Raw genomic sequence first — 19,818 nt, forward strand, 5'->3', positions numbered from 1 at the left:
GTCATTTAAAATTGAATGATTTTAAATTGATGAAAATAGGTAAATGAGAATGAGTTAAATAAAGCTGATCCATGTATGTCTATCTATAGGGAGGAGAATGGATGAATGGATAAATTACAGACTGGAGTGCTTTGTGATAGTTGGCCACTAGGTGGCAGAATGACTTTAAACTTTAATATGAATTAAGTATAAAAAAAGTGAGTTCTCAGTCTTTTTGTTGAGATAAATGTTTTAGTCACTAAATTTTAGTTAATATGGACTAAATAAACTCCATATTAAGTTTAGTTAATATTGATTCAATATGAATGCATCTAAATAAAAAAAAAAAAAAATGGCCAAAATTATGGATAAAGAATTTGTACCTCGACCGCATAAAGTTTCATTAATTGCTAAATGTGTAACTTCCACCAAAATCCTTTTCATTTTATTAATGAACAGATTAGGGAAAGGCTAGAATCTATGTGATTTACCAAGTAAAATTCTGGAGATTCTCTGTGCTGCCTAACACACAGACAGCCACTAGATGGCGCACCTGAAAGTCTGTGCAGGGAATGTGTATAGCAGGGGTGCCCAACACTTGGATCGCGATCTACTGGAAGATTGCAAAGGAAACACGAGTAGATCGCGGAGCCCTGCCTTTCAAAATAAACTCTACCGCGCACAAAAGTTAATAAGACCAAATACCGTTGTTGGTAGATCATTTTGCCTTGGTCATTTTAAAAGTAGCTTGCAAGCCAAAAAAGTTTGAGCACCCCTGGTGTATAGTGTGTTTAACATATATCAGTAATCAGAGGTGTCAGTGTTTGCACATGAGTCTATTTTACATTTTTAGTCATTCCAGCCCCAGTGCTGGTTCTTAAATAATCAGCATCTGCACATTTGACAACTGGCTGCCCCAATTCATTCTCTATGGAGACAGTACATGTAGTGTCTCCTCAGAGGCAGTGGTCCTTTGGCATGATGGACACACCACAACCACATGGCCAGTGTGAGCCTAAATCTATTGCCATGTTTCACCCTCTCCAATGATATAATGCACCATTACCTCCCACTGGTCCACAGCCTGGAGAAGCTCATCCTCAGGTTCCACATCAGTCCGTTCCACTTTTTTCCCTAATTGGCGCTTTTTGCGATCTATTGTTGACATCTAAAAAAGAAACATGTCACATTTAAATATTTATATGATGGTAAAATGAACATTTTTTTTAGCCAAGAAACATTCACTTTTTTATACAAGTCTCCTATTAAAACAATGACTCGTTCTGCCACCTAGTGGCCAATCATCAAACTACACACCTGTCACAATAGGAAATGAATAGGAAAGAAACACATTTTATGAACGAACTGAATAGAGAATAATAGAAAGGGCCCATAATAGGAACTGTTTGGTCACATAGCATGATGTGGATTTTGCCACAGCATGGCCCTGCAGTACCGGCACACACACCAATTTATATTAATGTACAGCGCTGCGTAATATGTTGGCACTATATAAATCCTGTTTATTAATAATAATAATAATAATAATAATAATAATATTATTAAATTAGGAATCTGGTTTTAGGTTATTAATTATATTTAACTTGTCTTTATAAAGCATAAACTCATTATGCAGCACTTTACATAATCATGTGTTTACCTGTCCTTCCAAGGGGCTCACAATCTATTCACTTTCTATTCCCAGCTGTAGGGACTAAAAAATGTGTTAATAGGTCATCAAAAAAATCCAAACACCTTCACCACTGTAAAATGTATACAATTGTGTGTTGTGGTGACATGGGCAATACTATAAAATACACTTGGATCCATTCAAAATATTCATCACGGTGCCCAGAATGCAAATAAATCCATGCAGCATTTTACTATAGATGAAATAAAAACAGTCAATTTCCACTACTGATTAGTAATCAAGGGAACCACAAATGTAAAGATAAGAAGAAGGAGAGACAGGAATGATCCTTATATTGCTGTAGTTAGCTCTACAAGGGTGTTATAATGACACAATCAACTCAAAATAACTTCTCAGGTACCAGTTACTCATTTTGTGTTTAATGTCCTTGGTTCGGAGTGGTTTTCTCACCTTGGCTTAGTTAGAGCGATCCAAATGCAGCAGAATCTGGTGCTGAAATGTATCTTTTGAGATATACACGGATTCATGTTGGCAGAATATGGAGGTGCTGGAGCGTACAGGCTCAGGTGACCCGCTATCTGACTTTTGAGCAAATACAAAGTCTGTGCAGCTTATCAGAATCTGTGAAAGTGACACAAGGTGATTGTTCCACTCCAGCCTGACCGGAGTCTGCTACTAATGGGTGTCATGGGCAGGGGAGTTTTGGTTTGACAGGGAAGGGGTGGAGGTGGCATGGAGAGGGAAAAAGGGGCCCAATAAAGATGGCTTCAGCACTGGCGGGCTGTTTGTTGAACAATATACTGTACATAGATAGGAAAGCAGAAATCTTGAAGATGTGATTGGAAATTATTCGGCTGTTAGATCACATCCACAGAGTTGGGTGCAGAAACCACATTTACAAATTTTGTGGATGTGATCAGAGGATCATTAGCCACCAATCACATCTATTCACAAAAAGCAAAAATCGCTGGTGACTTTTAAATATAAGTTAATGATTGCTGCAGCACCTGTGAGCTAGAAAAGTGCTGGCTCTGTATAGGACACTGAAATGGCCTTCTGCAAGCAGTTTTGATCCAAAATGTCCATTGTCCTTATCAAATGCACCTATGCACATTTATATATCACAAACAAGCATTAAAAGCAATTTAAAGTCCTCATTCACTTCTGTGGCTATAGTCATTGTAGAGACATTCATCTTCAAAATGTAGCAGAACCAAAACCACAGTTCTTCCCCACCCTAACTTTTATGACAGAAGGAACCTGGCAGCTTTTTGTACCCTGTAAGCTGATAGCATCCGAAACTTCTCTATCTCCTCTCATGTGATTTTTTGAGAATTAATTACTTTACAGTACTAGGAGCTAGGGAGATCAATGATATATTTAAGCTATTTACCTGTTTGGTAAGAATATTTAAAATGTTAATGTCCATGTCTTAGCAATGGTGCACCCTAATAGCTCATGAGGTTACAAAAAAGTTCTACTCATTTTTATAACTTTTTATTTAATATTTAATTGACTTTTTTCACAAATCATCCTTTTCTAAATGCTTTAGGAGCACAAGAAAGAAATGTAGTACTGCTGTTACTGCCATACCTTTGTTTATTAACACAGTGGTTGTACTTAACCCCACCTTTTCACAAAGCATATAGGTCTACTTATAAAGTAGTGAATCTGACATTGACCATTCTTTGGTGAAAAGTCGGTCGATGCCACTTAAAACACACAAACATGGAAGATTCAGTTCTAGACTCACTGCTTTATATATGGTTCCCTATAGGTCATGTGGCCGATATCTTATTTTAACAGTTGGGAAAATGGGAGGAAGAATGACTGCAAATTGAATGTGTGCTCCCTCTAGTGGCTATATAAGAGAAAGCAGGTGAAATGTAAAAGTTGGAATAAAGATTAATATTATTATTATTATTAATAATAATAATAATATTAATAATAATAATAATAATAATAATGATGAGGTGTCAACTGAAAATAAAATATATGTTCTCATTAAATCTTGAATGACCATTTACCTGTATTTTTATAGGGTTTGGGAAGTGCTGAATGTTCCTGCCTCTATAGCACCGTGATAAGGATCTATGCCACAAAGTTCCCATAAATCTAGGAGTGGTTTGGCCTGGTGACGATAATGATGCTTTGCACCTGTTCTGCTGATAAATATTTGTTTTTTAGGCTTTACAAGAAATTGTTCCATGGTGTGTGTGAAATCATGTTAACCTCTGCACAGCCTCCTTATGTACCTCCTGTGATGTCATATTCCCTTATAGGGATGTTTTCCAACCACACTCACTACAGAACTAATTCTATTGGTTATACTGAGGCCAATAGATATCCCCAAAATAATATTAGGAATCACTCTCCTTCTATTTCACTCTCTGCCTCTTCCTTCTCTTTCTTTCTTTCTTTCTTTCTTTCTTTCTTTCTTTCTTTCTTTCTTTCTTTCTTTCTTTCTCCCTTAATTCACTTCTGTCCTCCACCTCTCCCTCCTTCTTTATTACACTTTCTCTCTCTCTGCTCATTATTGCCATATTTCTAAGTCATCTTGCTCCAAGTATGGCAGAGATGTGAGATCCACCAGACCAGCTGAACAGAATGACTACAATTGTGGAAGATGGAGCAGTTGACCTATATATATTCTGAGTATCCAGCTTTATCTTGAACAAGCACCCTGTACTCACTGTACTTAGATACCTTCCCTGACACCTTTTCTAGACATGTCCCCAAGGTTGCTGGCACTAATGATGCAGAAAATGGAGATTATGTCAGACGAGAGTCATCTAGACAGCAGATGGATCTGACTGCATTAGAAGTGAAAGGTCTGGCAGGTCTGGCTAAATGGAGCAGCCTAATTCTGGCTGATTGTAGCAATGGGTTGCCTTGCGTTGCTTGGGGCTCGTCTTTGTCTAAGATCCTCCAGATCCTAAATTTGTTCTATAAAACTTGTCCTGTATGAACCTGTTTTATTATCCCTTCTGATATAAAAAGGAATATGAGACCTTTCACTGTCCTGGGCTTTGGGTGAACCTTCTAATTGGCCATGAGCAAAGGCGAGAGTCTGGAGGCAACAGGCTGCCCTTCACCTGGAACTACAGAGTTTGTTTGGTGAGTTTAAACTTTTATTACTGTTTGAAAAAAATAAATGTGATGTCATGCAGTTACTTTTATCTTAGACTTTCATCCTGAATAGACTTCTTTTGTTAAGTTGCTATTTAATCATATAAACACTTTGGAAAACATATATACCATCCTGAAGAAATCAGTGAAATTAATATTTAACAATAGCAATGCATAAAAAGTTATGATCTTGGTCTTTCTCTTGGTTAGTGTGACATGCTCCTTCTTTATATAAATTCATGCAGGGATATTTTTGGTGGTGTGGTTGTTACCAAGTTGTGCCAGCACAGAGCACTGGAGTGAGAATGCAAGAAAATAGCATTTTTACTAAGGACAAAAAGTTATAGTTAGGGGAAAAATGTGTAAGGCTTTAAATGGCTTTAAATCTCCAAGATACCTAATACATTCTTCACTGATTCCTTATTTAGTATGAGTTCCAGGTTCAACTATAATGCATAGGAGTAAACAGCAGTTGTTCCTGAATGGTTTTTCATCAATATGTTGTGGTGGGTTAATGAACACGTCAGATCTGCACAACCATTCGTCTTAGGCAGCTGTTATCTTTTGGTTAGCAGTGACACTCCTTCATGGATGTAGTACAAAGCGTTGTCACCCTAGGTAAGATTGTGTAAATAAAGCATCTCCCTTCCTATTGTGTGATACTTCTCCCACCTCTTAGATTGTAAGCTCCTCGGGGCAGGGTCCCCTCCTCCTCCTGTGCCACTGTCTGTATCTGTCTGTCATTTGTAACCCCTATTTAATGTACAGCACTGCGTAATATGTTGGGGCTATAAATAAAACACATTATTATGTACCATATCTCTGGTGTGTTGTTACTCTAGGACAGGAAGTTATTGGCAAATTTAGAGGAACTTAAAGCAGACCACTCAGCAAAAATATACCTTTGGGTGATTGCTCCCTTATGCTTATGCCACAATCAGCAAAAATGCACAACATGGTACAGACTTTCCTATCAGCAGGCACCCTGCAATGATGACAGATCCAGGAACTTATCACTGCGGTGTCCAATTCATCATCTTTCCTATTGACACCATGGCAGACTTCCGGGTCCACCACAATCCTCTTTAGCCATTGGAATTCTACATTGCACTCACATGTCTCTTTTGACAAAAACCTCATGGTGACTTTTTGTTCATTTCAATTTTATTTTTCTTTTGCATTTTTAAATACTTATAAAAAAGTAATAAATTTCCCCCCCCCCCCATTCCTCAAATAAAACGGAAATCTTGCAGCCTTTTGGGTTACCAATTTCATATATCACAGGAAGCTGCAGGATTCCATACAGGGTGCAGGTGGAAGCGGAGCAAGGGATAATTATGTTCCGAGCCCTAATTAAAATAACTAGAGTTTTGCAATGCTAGAACTTTTAGACATGTGGGAGAGAGCCCAATGACGTTTACTTTGTATGGACCCAAAAATTTCTGATGGTGATCCTCAGTGGGAGCGCACAGTCTTGTTCTTGTACCCATTGTCAGAAGCCACATTATCAGTGGGCATTCCACAAATGTAAATGACCAAGTGTCTGACCCCATGCATGCACAGAACAAGATCAAATGCCTCCTGAGATGTATGATATAGGTATCCCAGGAAACTACAAGATTATTAACAATATAAGGGAGAAAGCAGACCTTAAATACAATTTAAACTCAAAATAAATTCAAAATAAAACTCTGAAAAAGAAAATGAACACAGCCAGCACATCTATGGACTGGTAAGGGGCTATCTAGTAAGCAATATATGACATTTTGGGGTTGGATTGAGATATGCATTAACTTACTGCTCTCTATCCAGTATCTTATTTAAATACTTTACCAATTTTCCTTTTGTCTCCATTCTACGAAAATATTTATTTACTGTTTTGTCTTATAGCAATACAAGGCAAAATATGTTTTTACTTATTTCACCGTTATATAACTCTACCTGACTTTGTTTCAGGAGCATCATTTTTAAATAAATTGGACAAATTACAAAATGAAATGTAAACTTTGTATCTACAGTTACTTGTTTTTAAAAAGGGGAATTAACACATTTCTTCTTTTTAGATTTTTAATTTCTAAATATTTAAAATATGTACTTTTTGGGGAGGACACCAACACCAAAACAATGCTTAGTTTACCCAGAATAAAATGCATATAGGATGCACCTGTCATAGGTAATAAATATATTAGTGCTCAATCAATAGGACATAGGAGAAATTCAAATACAGTTCTGGTTAATAATCAGATATTGAAACTGCATTGGTTTACGTACAGCTTAGCTTTATACAGAGCTTGGGTTTCATACAATTTAGACATGGCTGCTGTCTACATTTGTTCTTACCAAAGACAAGAAAAAGTTAACAACATCATCGCTTTGTGGATGCATTTTTCAGAATGTGTGTAATCCTCTTGGTGGCCAGCAGGGGTCAGTAACAAGCCTGTGATAGAAGAGCAAAGCAATTGGTTAGGTGGAATTTATTCTGTAGTTTCAAAATAGTTCCATTGCATTTGTTGCTTAAAGCCAAATTCTATGCTAAAGCACCCCCTCTTACCACAATTGTCCAACGGCAGCATTCCTCTACCCATTAAAAGAAAAATTTGTGGAGGGGGTCATTATTGGAACTAAGGTGAGTTTAGCAGCCCCTTTTTTATTGTTAATGTAAAACTAACAGTCGGGAGTTTGCGCAGACAGGCGACGTCCCTTTACAATAACCCATGCAAGTTTAGTTTTGCTTTAAGCATTATCACAAAATTCAATCCTAAAGCAGCAAACTACAAAATGTGTAGATAAAATGTATAGTGGCTGCATCAATGTTTATGTATTTTGGAGGTTTCCCTATTAACCTTCTTACAACTTTGATGACTTTTGTTATAATTGCACATCTTTAAAGTGATGGCCAACACTGCCTTTGGACCTCAGATCTGCACCAAATTTATGCCGTAACTTTTGAAACATTTATGCAGATGATTTCATTTCCCCCCAAATGTTACAATGAAAACATTTACTTTTCTATGAGGTTATTAAATTTATTTTTGCATTTTGTTTTTAATTGGTATTTTTCAATAAAGAAAAAATAAGTATTCATTTCTAAACCGTTATTATTTCCTATTATGTATCTATTGGCCGAAAAAAGTTTCCCCTTTGAGGGACAATTGTTTATGTTTACATTACAAGGAAATATACAATGTATTTTGTATTTTGTAATTTTTTAAATGCTGTCCATGTCTTCTTTTTGGGTATTTACCCCCAATTTATGTCACAGTGACTACTGTCACAAAGACAGACAGTAGGGGAAAATCCAATATTGTGAACAATAGGCATGGGAAAATCCTCCAGTGGAGACACCTGTTCCAAGGACAACTTGTATATTTACTTTGGAGAGAAATCTCTCTTCTTCTGTAATATCTTCAGGAATTGAAGAGAAATCTCCTTAGCTGGGTACACACAGAAAAAATGCAATATATAACTCTGCTGTGCTCTATATAGAAAACTAGCAAAAAAAGGTTTGGCTGGACACTTTAAGTTCTTTTATGGTAATTTCCTGAGCCCTATAAAATGCCCAAGTATAAAACTCATCATGTAAAATAATATACAATAAACAGATTTATGATAGGTGACATGTTGTGTAAAGAGCATATTAAATTTTATAAAACTTCCACTTGCCATATTTTCTGTTACAGAGGTCTGCAGTAAAAGTATATTTGTATCATTTCCTTATTGTAGTGTGGTCAGTGCTAAAAAACTACTTTCATTGTTTTTCACTGGAAATTTTATTTTAATGTATCTCTGTGCAACCCTGGGGTTGCTTGACTTAGAGAATAACTGCACTTATTGAAAAATTGTAAATTGTATACCCCATAAAGTACATTATAAAGTGAATTTGCCCCCTTATTTAAGATGTTTGGATACAGAAATCTGCACAGTGCATCCATTGCCCCTCCAATCCACACTGGAAGCTGTAATCAACATCATTTCTTATCTATCTGAAATTCAGGACTGACCTTTTATCCGAAAGGTTTATCTTAATATCTCCATAATAGAACAAAGATAAATCAACTCTCAAATTAAACACACTACTACAACGAAAAAATAGCATTTAGAAGATAATGCACTAAAAATTACATGCAAGTTTATATTCCTCAAGATCAATATTAATTACAGACATTAATATCCTTGTGCCAAAAAATGTGTAAAGAACCAATGTTCCAAATCGAAAATGCTGCTGTGTCTCCCAGTACTGACGTTTATATTAAAGGTATATTACCTTGTTAGATGTATTAGAATTACAGGTTCAGCTTAATCCTGTAAATCGGAGGATATATATATATATATATATATATATATATATATATTAGATATTTGACAGTTCAAAGTGCAAATCGATCCAAAACTGGATGAAGTGGAAGAGGCAAAGTGAAGAAAATGTTTACCGGTCTTTCCAGTTGTGTTCCTAACATGGACTTTATTATTGCTTTATTTAGTTTCTTGTTCTGGTCAAAAATACTAATAATGGATTTCCTTTTTAATCTGTTGCTAGCAACCACCCAGTGACTTGGAGTTCTCAATTTTGTATAGCGAGATTCAAGAATAAAACAGATAGCCATGGCTGGGATATCCCACTATGTGCCCGTTTCCAGCAAGTCATTGTGGATTTTTGGGTAACTTTTCACATTTCCATAAATACATTGTTATATACGTATATAAGAATATTACTCGTATTACAATGAAAGCAACAGTATATATAAAATATGGTAATCTATAGCTCCTGTCCAGTTATTCTGCATAGGCTGAGATGATTTTATCAGTCTTCTGCAGACAGGAGAAAGCATTTCCTCCACTCCCCATGCATTGTAGTGTGATCTCTGTGAGAGGTAATAAATACCTGGAAGAGTTACCTTTAAACAACACTTGGCATGCATTTAATGCATAAAAACATATACCTTCTTTGAATAAAGCTATGTGTCTTATAGTTTTGCCTCTGATAAAATAAAAAGGAATTATTTTTTAGGAGGAAGACCTGCTCTGTACTTCCAATCATACTGTTCTGCAAAGTCAGCGTTACACAAGACTATCTGCATTCATATCCCATTGCATGCTGTCTCTATATGAAGAGATAACATGGTATGCTCATTATGCCTGCGTTACTTGGCACAGGTCTGGAAAAGTTCCTGTGTATATATCAGCTTATGTATACAGACAGGAATATTTTCCATAATGAGGTTCGCTCTGGTGACAGTGTATGACAGCCAGCAGGTGTGAGATCTCACTTGGTGTACACGCAGTGTATGTGAATGATATGTATATATTGTAAAGGATATAATGGAGAATAGATTTTGCAAATGGTGAGATTTACCAATGGCATAACTACCAGGAATGCATCATTGCTGCTTCGGGGCTGGTTAGAAGGGGGGTTTTCGGGTGCTGGGAGTCCAACTCTTACCCCCCGGTTCACTAACAAGAGGCCCTCCTTTGGCGATACCCCAAATGCTGCTGTTCCTTCCCCCCCCCCCCCCCCACCCCCAATGCATTGTTGCTGATAAGAGAAAACAAAGCAAATTGGGTTCAGCATTCATTTTTTTTTCACCTGTGCATCAGCCCACTGTCATTCACTGCCATTTTGCTACTGAGGCATGATGTGTGAGGCCAAATGACATAGGAAAAGCCCCCATGCATGGGCAAGAAAGTCTGAATTACAGTCTAAATTCAGTCCATCATAAATTGGATGCTCCAGAGCATGACCCAGTGTGGGAGTAGGGTGAATCAGTGGTAGCCAACCTTTTCAGACCCATGGACCACTAAATTTAGCAGCCCCAGACTGCACATGCGTAGGGAGCCAGGTGTCACTCAAAGTGAGGAAACTTCCCCCATAGTGACGTCATGATGCCACAACCCGCCCACCTCCCTGAGCCTGCAATCCGTACAGGAGACATGGTCTGTGGCTGTGTCTGGTGCACTTCTCCTGACCCCGCTCGGGGGCGAGCCGGCCAGAGCCACGGACCACTGTTTGGTGACCACTGGGGTGGATGGCTCCCTGTCAGCGCTCTATACCAGTATTGTTGGTGAAAAACTCTTACGCTTACTCTGCTTTATATGATGAGTACATCACATGGATCCTAGAGCATTGCTTCTCAACTAAGAATCCTCCAGAGGTTGCTAGGAGTTCCTTGAGCAATGAGCAATTTAGACCTCCCAGGTCAGTTCAAGTGACACCAATAATCTTTGGTAATCCGTGGGTGATATTCTCCCCACTGGCCAGCAAGTCAATGCAATATTAAGTTATTTCAGGGATTCCCCCATGTTGAAAAGTGAAGAAAGCCTGTTCTAGAGGAACAATGGAGCCACAATGGTACTCCCCTTCTTGGTGGGTATTACACTGAATAAATAAGAGGGTAAAGTAATGGATCCTTTTTCACTCACTAAAGATTTAGAGGAGTTTTCTCAACCAATCATCAAGGTGAGATAGCCCTTCTGTAATGACCTCCAATAAAATGGGAAACTTCTCCATTGACCACAACATAACTGGCACTTTCCAGTTGCCGTACATGTAGAACTGGTCTGCTGATTCACAATGCAATGTGCCTTGCTCAACATATCACTGGTGAAGGGGGCAGTTTTCTCTGACGACCAATGTAAAGATGTCCTTCTTACCTGACTAACAATTTTAGAGGTTCTTCCCCAATGACCACCAATATACAGGGGCTCTTCTTTACTCTCTACTGGGGGCCCGTCTTTATTGACCACCATAGTAATGGTGCTCTTCCTCAAGGACCAGCAATGTAAGGGGGGCCTTCCCATGTAACAACAGTGGAGAGGTGCATTTTCAATGATCTCGCAGTGTAACGGTGGCATTTTCGTTCATTTCATTTTCTGTCATTCTATTGGTAAAGGAACATTGGTGCAGAGCCTGTTTACAGTGACAATGTTTTTTACAGCCTAGAAATTAATATTTATTCAAATCTCCACCATGACACTATCTGCTTGGAGTTATCATGTTCTTCTGAGTTTGTGTGGGTTTCCTCTGGGCAACCTGGATTCCTCCCAATCAAAAAACATGCAGTTATGTTAACTGGCTTCCTTCCAAAGTTGGCCTTAGACTATGGTAATGACATATGACTATGGTAGGGACATTAGATTGTGAGCCCCTTTGAGACACAGGTAGCTATAACGCTAGATGAGCTTTGTACAGCACTGTGTAAGATGTTGGCTCTATATAAATACAAGTTAATAATATTATACTTGTGCATTGTAGTTGGAAACCCACCCAACCTACTAGCCATGGCATTCCTATAAAGTTCTTTTACAAGCTGGCCTTTTCTTACTTTTTCATTTTGGAAAGCCAAAGAATTACACTAGGTTTATCACTTTAATTTGTTATATAAATCTAATAAAGTGCTGTGACTATGGACTTTGTAAAGTGCTGCATAGTATGGTGGCACTATATAAATATAGGATAATAAAAATATTATTCCAAGATTGGACTTGCACCTGCCCAGGTGTCATTTCTTGATCACATATGTCAGTTTATATTGTTATATATATATATGTTATATATATCAAATGTGTTATATTGTGCCTGGTACTCTTTGTATAGCCTCAATGATTTTTTTATGGGGGAAAAGGAGTGCACAGGCAACCAGAGTAACAGTATGAAGAATTTATAAATAGGAAAACAATAGCGGTCACTGACGACCAGGTCCTGTTAGTAGCAAAATAAAATGTCTTATGTCAAATGTATGCATTCTTCTAATAAAAAGGAGGGATGGGGGTCTATAAATTCAAACAGCATAAAGCACTATGGAATGTCACTTCAATACTTTTAAATCCACAGCTCTGTCTCACCAATTAGGTGTCAAAACGTGTTGGGATTGGTTTTATTAACATGAGCGCTTAATATTTAATTCCTGACTAGTGCAATAAAGAAATGTATGTGATATGTCTGAATGTGCATGAATAATAGAACAATTTTAATGAGCTGTATAGTAAAAGTAGGAGGAATGTAGAATTAGGAGAGAAGGAAGTCATTTGCTTTATAGAAATATCACAAGTGATTACCTATTGGGTGCAAAATTAAAAAGTGAGATCGATGAAACATTAAAGTTTCCTTTAAAGCTTCCTTACAGCTACAGCTTTGTATTGATTAAAAATTCATTATTTGTATTGCATTTCAAGCAGTATAAGTGCCCAAATGTGACCAGGAATTTGCATTTTAAAGTACAGCAGACTGGGATAGGAACTCCAATAGGAACATGCTTATAGGAGAGGAATGCATAGTGAGAAATGAACTCATCAGTTTTCAATTTCTCTTTCCACTGTCCAGTTATAGACTAGAGGAGCCTATAAGTGTAACACCAGCAGAGAAATATCCAGTCTCCTGCCCTGCCAGACAAGGATTTGCTGCGTGACAAAGCAGACATAAATACAAATCCATTGGCAGATACAACAGCTCCGGTAGATGTATTTATTCTGTATTTATCTGTTGGCCGGGAGATCAGCTTTAAGTAAAAATATAAGTTTAGTAAGGAAGTGAAGAATAGGTTTACGATAAGCAATTCTGATATTAAAATGTATGTATTATGACAGGAAGAGGAAAGGGCAAACAAGCTTTTAGAAAAGAAAGGAAGGTGATATCTTGAATACACACGGCTCATAAGAACAGAATAATAGGCACGGACAGACAGAGGATGGATGGGGTAAATAATAGCATGACCAACACCAATAGATGATAAGCATATATCACAGCAATATACAAAATGGAAACATAGAAATAGTAAACCTCTTCCCACCCCCGTCAACCACCTATGCAGAGTATAATTACTCAAAGCCGCCATTCAGGTTTATGGTAGTGCCATTTCCGGGTGCAGGGGACTGCTCTTCTGGAACTGAAGATGCATCAAACAGTCCCTGACTTCTTTGATAGTCCCTGAATTCTGGATAGGCTAAAGAAAGCGTGCATGTCATGCAGCCATTGAGGAGGCCACCCATCCAAGGACTCTGATCCTCGTAAAAAGTAACTTGGGACTGGAACATCATATAATTGTACCTTTATGAAAGTAAAACGGGCATTTAATTAAAAGGGGTGGGAGGGGGCTTATTATTCGACCAGGGAACCAGGTTTTCATTCCTGTATAGGCCTGAATTATTAAAGCTCTCCAATTCTGAAGAACCTGGGTGATCCAACAAACCTGCAATGAATTTCTTTAAAAAAAACTTTCAGTTGGCAAATGTTTTTAATCCTGTACCAGATCCATTCCATTTTTGCTGCATAACCCAAGTTAATTCATTATAGTCTGTCTTCTTCATTCTTGGAGATCTTTATTAAATCAGGTCCTATGTGTCTCTGTTACAAAGATTGCACTTTTCTATTTGTTTTCATGATCATTGGCAGAAAGTGAATTGAAGACTTTATCTCTCTCTCTCTCTCTCTCTATATATATATATATATACACACACACATACACTCATATACACAATGCAGTATGTATTGAGCGAACGTTCGTTCATCACGCATGCTCAGACCATGGACGATCAATGAACGATCGTACACACGAACGATGGTCAACGATCGTCGTCCAATCCGATCCGTCGGTCCGGTCGTTCATTTCCAACGACTTTCCTCGTTCGTCGGTGTCGTTGGTTACTTTTTTTACGAACGATTTTTGCCCAATCGATCGTTCGTCGTTCATTTTGAACGATAAAAATTGGAAGTGTGTGCGCAGCTTAATGCAACTATTGGCCAGTATTAGGGAGGGGCAAAAGTGAGAAATTCATTTTTTATTTTTTTAAATGTAAATTTTTATTAAAGATTTTAACATATACAAGTATACAACCATGCAGAACCACTAAAAAACAAACAAAAATAAAACAAATAAAACATAAATTAAACAATAAGAAAAGGTAGGCGTAAAATGCAGAATGATGTCAGAACATAAAAATAAACATCATGAAGTACATAGAAATCCAGAGGAACAAAGGCAAGATTACAAATACACATGTGTTGATTATATCAATACACAATCATTACTTATCTAGCATCAAGTTAAACAAATGAGCAGTTTTAAGAAAAACGCCTTTGCAAAGTAAAAAAAAAAAAAAAAAAAACGGAAAAGAAAGAAAGGAAAAAGAAAAAAAGATGGGAACAGTCCAAGATCTCATGAGGGAAACAACTAGTCCAGCCAACCGTATTAAAGGTTCAGATGAGCAACTATATAATTCCAGTACCTGTTGCTTGATTCCATGGGGCCCAAATTTCCTCAAATTTTTCCAGTTTGTTTTTGAGCCTAGCAGATAGATGTTCCATCAGCCGAATTTCCTACACATGTTCTCAATTCCGCAACAGAGGGCGGACTGGGTAATTTCCAATGTGCCGAGATGAGGCATCTGGCCGCTGTGAGAATATGCGCCAAAAGAGCCTTCCTTGGTTGAGAAAGTTGGGTAGTGGGGATATTCAGCAAATGGGTCAACAGATCATAACTAATAGAGGTTTCCAGTATTTTAGTTAGCAAAGCATTCACCCCACTCCAGTAAGGCACTATCTTAGAACAGTTCCAAAAAATATGAAACAGGGTGCCTACTTGAGAATCACACCTCCAGCAACTATTACTGCAAGACAGATATATGGAGTGAAGCCTGTCTAGGGTATAATAGCAATGCATATTAATTTTATATACATTTTCCCTATAAAGCGTGCATACCGAACTCTTATGAGCTTTACCCTATATAACCTGCCACAGCTCCAAAGGGAGTTCCCCGCCCAGAATGGTCTCCCATTTAGTTCTATAAACATGCTTGACTAAAGGCATCGTGGGTTCAGTAGTCAATATCCGGTAAATCTCAGAGATCAGCCCTCTACCAGATGGACCTCCGGCACATACATGTTTAAACAACGTGGGGGGTGAAAAGACAAGGTCTCTAGTGAGAGTTTGGGCGAAATTACAGATTTGTAGGTAGCTGTATATGGCCGATGAAGGTAGTTCAAATTTGGATTGTAGACCCACAAAGTGCAATAACTTCCTGTTGACTGAATTAGAAATATGTCCAAAACAGAAAATCTTTTTGAGAAATTTATTTTTAAAAAGGATTCCCTTAAAATATGAATTTTGCAAATTAAACTTGCTAACTTCACAGCCCCTGAACATGGCATGGTTTTGGGGGTAAATCAAAGTTATAGTCATAAAAATCATTTTTTTAAGCCACTTGCCAACTTTTCAAGTTAATTGCAAAGCCCCATAGGATGCCAAGAATGGAGCCAGGTGCTACGCAATGTAATTTCCAATGCACATGCAACACCTTCATTATCAGTGGCTGCCCAATGGTGGATTCAAATGACAATAGCCCGGGGACAAAATGTCAATGGCTCCGTACAGACCAGCAAAGGACTTGGATGTTTCTCTGCTGGAGGAGTGCACGGTAGAAAGTAAGTATGCATAATGTGCAAGAATGCTATGTATGTTTGCAAAGCTGGCTCAGTGGTTAGCACTTTTGGCTTTGCAATGCTAGGTCAAGGGTTCAAACATGGGACAGGACACTATCTGCAAGGAGTTTTTGTGTTCCCCCTGTGTTTGTGTGGGGTTTCACCCAGACACTCCCAAAAACCTGCAGTTAGGTTAATTGTCTACCCCTCAAAATTGGATCTAGACTCTACCAATGACATAAGACTATGGTAGGGACATCAGATTTTAAGCCCCCTTGAGGGACAGTTAGGAATATGACTATGGACTTTTTATGTTGGTGCCATATAAATAACCCTAACATTCCTATTAACCTGAGTTTTACCAGCTTTGTTTATTTGTTCATTTTGGAAGCCAAAGGATTAATCAAAGGATAGCCACTTTCACATCATATATATATATATATATATATATATATATATATGGAAGATTAAAAAGATTTTATCTTTGGCAGTACACTCTTTGCCAGGGTGTGTCTAATGTTCAGAACAAATGGACATTTTGAGCTGAAAATATGCAACTACCTTACTATTAGAATTTATTTATAACACGCTGGGATGAGAACACAGAAGGAAAAGTCCTCACACGTGTCTTACACAAGCCATGAATATGTGAAGTAGTTTCATGGATATTTGAATAACTTCCAGAATCATCAACTCCTATAAATATGATTGTACCCAAACCAGTTCTGTGACATTCTTCAAACCCAAGGCCTAGTGAGTTAACTTTACGCTTCCTACAAGTGCAAACTTGTTTCATCCATACAGTTTGATTTTCCACTTCTTTGTCATACCACAGTTTTGGGATCACCCACAATCCCAAAAGTCATTTCCTTAAGTGAATGTACACAACAAACCACAATTACTTCCCCATTATATTCTTGCTCTAAATTGTGAACTGAAACTCTTGGTGGACAGCTTGGCCTATCAAAGGAAGTGGAAAAATATCGGCATGTGCTGTCAGGAGCAATAGGTATTTACACAGGGGTACTCAGATAATAAAATCTGACTTGTTAATGATACTGACAGCCAACAACATGTAATGAGAAAAATAATGGTCGGTCAAAAACATTATTTCCCTGCCTAATATTGTTTAGTTCCCTCTTGCTACCAAACAAGCTCTGACTCTACATGGACTCTTCAAGACCTCTGAAGGTGTTCCTGGTAACTGGTATCAAGCAGCAGATAATTTAATTTTCAATGCCTCTCCCTAGAGGGGGACATGGCAAACCCACACTTCAAACTAACTTGGGACCATATGAGGGCCACTTGTTGCTGGGAAGGGTATGGGGCCCTGGTGCAGCTCCACACATTGCACCTTTTTATGTCTGCCCCTGCCTCTACCTGCCTACCTTGTTGCCATAGGGCACCCTACTGCCAAATTTTCCCCAGCTAATTGTCACTGTGGTCCACCAATCCAGTGGTGAATGTAGGGCTCCTCCCCAAACTAACCTGAGGATCCCAATGGGGGCCCATTGTGGCTGAGAAGAGTATGGAGCCCTGGTGTAGCAACAAACTTTGCACCTTTCTATGTCTACCCCTGCCTCTGCCTTGTTGCCTTATTGTACCCTTCTGTCACCTTTTCCCCAGGTAAATGACATGCATGCTTCCGTATGCGTAATGTATTTTATCACACATTCTCACATTACCCTGTAATCTAGTTCTGACATCTATGGGCCTACTGTACGTGCTTTCAATGGTGGGCATGGGTCATTATGTAAACTCTAAATGGCAATTTGTGCTATAGTAGCCCTTTAGATCAGAAGCACCAGCCTCCTTTTTTCCCGGGGAACATAAATGAGCTTGGGGCACCCATGAACCAGTTGGTGGGTTACCAGCTGCTTTTTTAACTACTTTCAGTGGATGATGATTCCATTGACAAAATATCACTAGGAATTGTGATGGAATCTCAATCAAATCACCATCCTTCATCTTAATTGTCTTCCGAAATCCAAATATAAACACATCGCACACCTAGTAACTGCAGCCAGGATTTGCATTCTGGCACTGGAAAAGTACCTTTCCTCCATCTTTGAATTTATGAATAATATTTAGCCAGGTGGCTTTTGTTTAGTAAACCGGGCATTCTCCTTTGTGTCTCTGCACAGGAGTGCCAACCTTATATTACCTGTTTAATATATCATCACTTTAAATATTGTATCACTTTCTCATATGGAATATAAGCATTCATACTAATTATATTTTGAAGCTTAGCCACTAAAAACCCCAGTCTTTTCTCTTTGTCTTTCTCTTCTCCATCTTCTTTATTACTCTTCTATACTGATGTGAAATTCATGTATGCCATGGATGATCTTCATGGATACCACTACATATAAAACAGGTTTTGGCACAAGCTCACTAGATACCCCAGTCTAGCTATGAGTTCCCGAACCCCCTTTCTCATAGGCTTGCAAATTGTGACTAATCCAGATGGTGCCAATTGAAATCTGGTTTTACCCATATCTCCTTCTCCCTCGCCATATACCTACCTCAGCATTTCCACTTCATTTCCTATTCTCAAATCAAACTTTTCCATTACAACTACTCATGTTGCCTAGCCAAGTTTTAATAAATGTGTATTTAGAATACTCTTTGACCATAATTCAGATTTTCAAACAAGTCAATGGTACATTAGATAATTGTAGTCTATTGGAATGATCAATATAAATTAAAGATCAAATGAAAAAATCAATAAAATATATACATTTTCAGTTTATGCCTAGCGAGGTTAATATCAAAGTATTGGCCAGGACAAACAGAAGATCTGAAAGAGATAAATTCACTCAGATAAAGCCAGTGGTGGATGGTGGTGGTAGTGGTGGACGTAGCCAACAGTGGGCCCCTGTGCAAAACTAACCTTGGGCCCCTGTGAGGGCCTCTGTTGAGTGAGGTGGATCCAGGGCCCATGTGCAGCGGCACACTTTGCACCTCCCTATTTCCCCCCTTGGAAAAAGGGTCTGCAAATGAAATCTGTAACTAGTAACAGCATGACTCAATAACATAACGTCATCTGGAATTGAGACATCCAAAAAATTCCCTGGTGTGGCCCCCTTCCTAGTGCTGGGCCCCATGCCAACTTTAGTTAAACCACTAAGGACCACTGGGGGGCACAAACACCCTAATTACATCGTAAATTGGTTCTAACTCTTTCCCCACCTCTATCCAAAACTAAAACACATGCCTTGAATTTAGATCCACCATGCAGCTGTTATATCATCATCAGGTCTTCAAAAAGATCTCATTCCCTAGCAAGTGTTTAAAAGACAACAGTTTGACTTTAAGAACAAATCATAATCCCAGTCCCTTTTATGATGACAGATAACACTAATTCACTTACCTTTATAATGACAAATGAGTTTGTCGTCTACTGGAAATTCCGTCCCTGGTTTCTTTGTAATGGGCTTGTAGGCTTCCAGCCACAGGCTGCATCGGAGGACAAATAATACTCCAGATATTTGGAGAATGACAGTTTTGATATTAAGCAAGGCTGCCTATCCCATCCCCAGTGTGTGTACAATCACTACAGTCACAGCACATCCTCATACAGACATGAGAAGGTGGAGCTCCATATCAGTGATTCAATTTAATTATAGGTGAATGATCAACTTCTATG

General features: G+C 38.3%; 1 protein-coding gene across 1 annotated transcript in view; it reads right to left on the minus strand.

Moving 5' to 3' along the window:
* Nucleotides 1-19,744, minus strand: part of FCHSD2 (FCH and double SH3 domains 2) — a 131,795-nt gene extending 112,051 nt beyond the window's left edge. The window contains exons 1-3 of the mRNA XM_072401982.1: nucleotides 19,543-19,744; nucleotides 7,100-7,196; nucleotides 1,046-1,147 (exon numbers count right to left, since the gene is read on the minus strand). Coding sequence (XP_072258083.1) covers nucleotides 1,046-1,147; nucleotides 7,100-7,144 — 147 coding nt within the window. The 5' untranslated portion in view covers nucleotides 7,145-7,196; nucleotides 19,543-19,744. The remainder of the gene's footprint in view (nucleotides 1-1,045; nucleotides 1,148-7,099; nucleotides 7,197-19,542) is intronic.
* Nucleotides 19,745-19,818: the final 74 nt, after the last annotated feature.

This window comes from Pyxicephalus adspersus, chromosome 1, assembly GCF_032062135.1.
Source record: "Pyxicephalus adspersus chromosome 1, UCB_Pads_2.0, whole genome shotgun sequence".
Classification (NCBI taxonomy): Eukaryota; Metazoa; Chordata; class Amphibia; order Anura; family Pyxicephalidae; genus Pyxicephalus; species Pyxicephalus adspersus.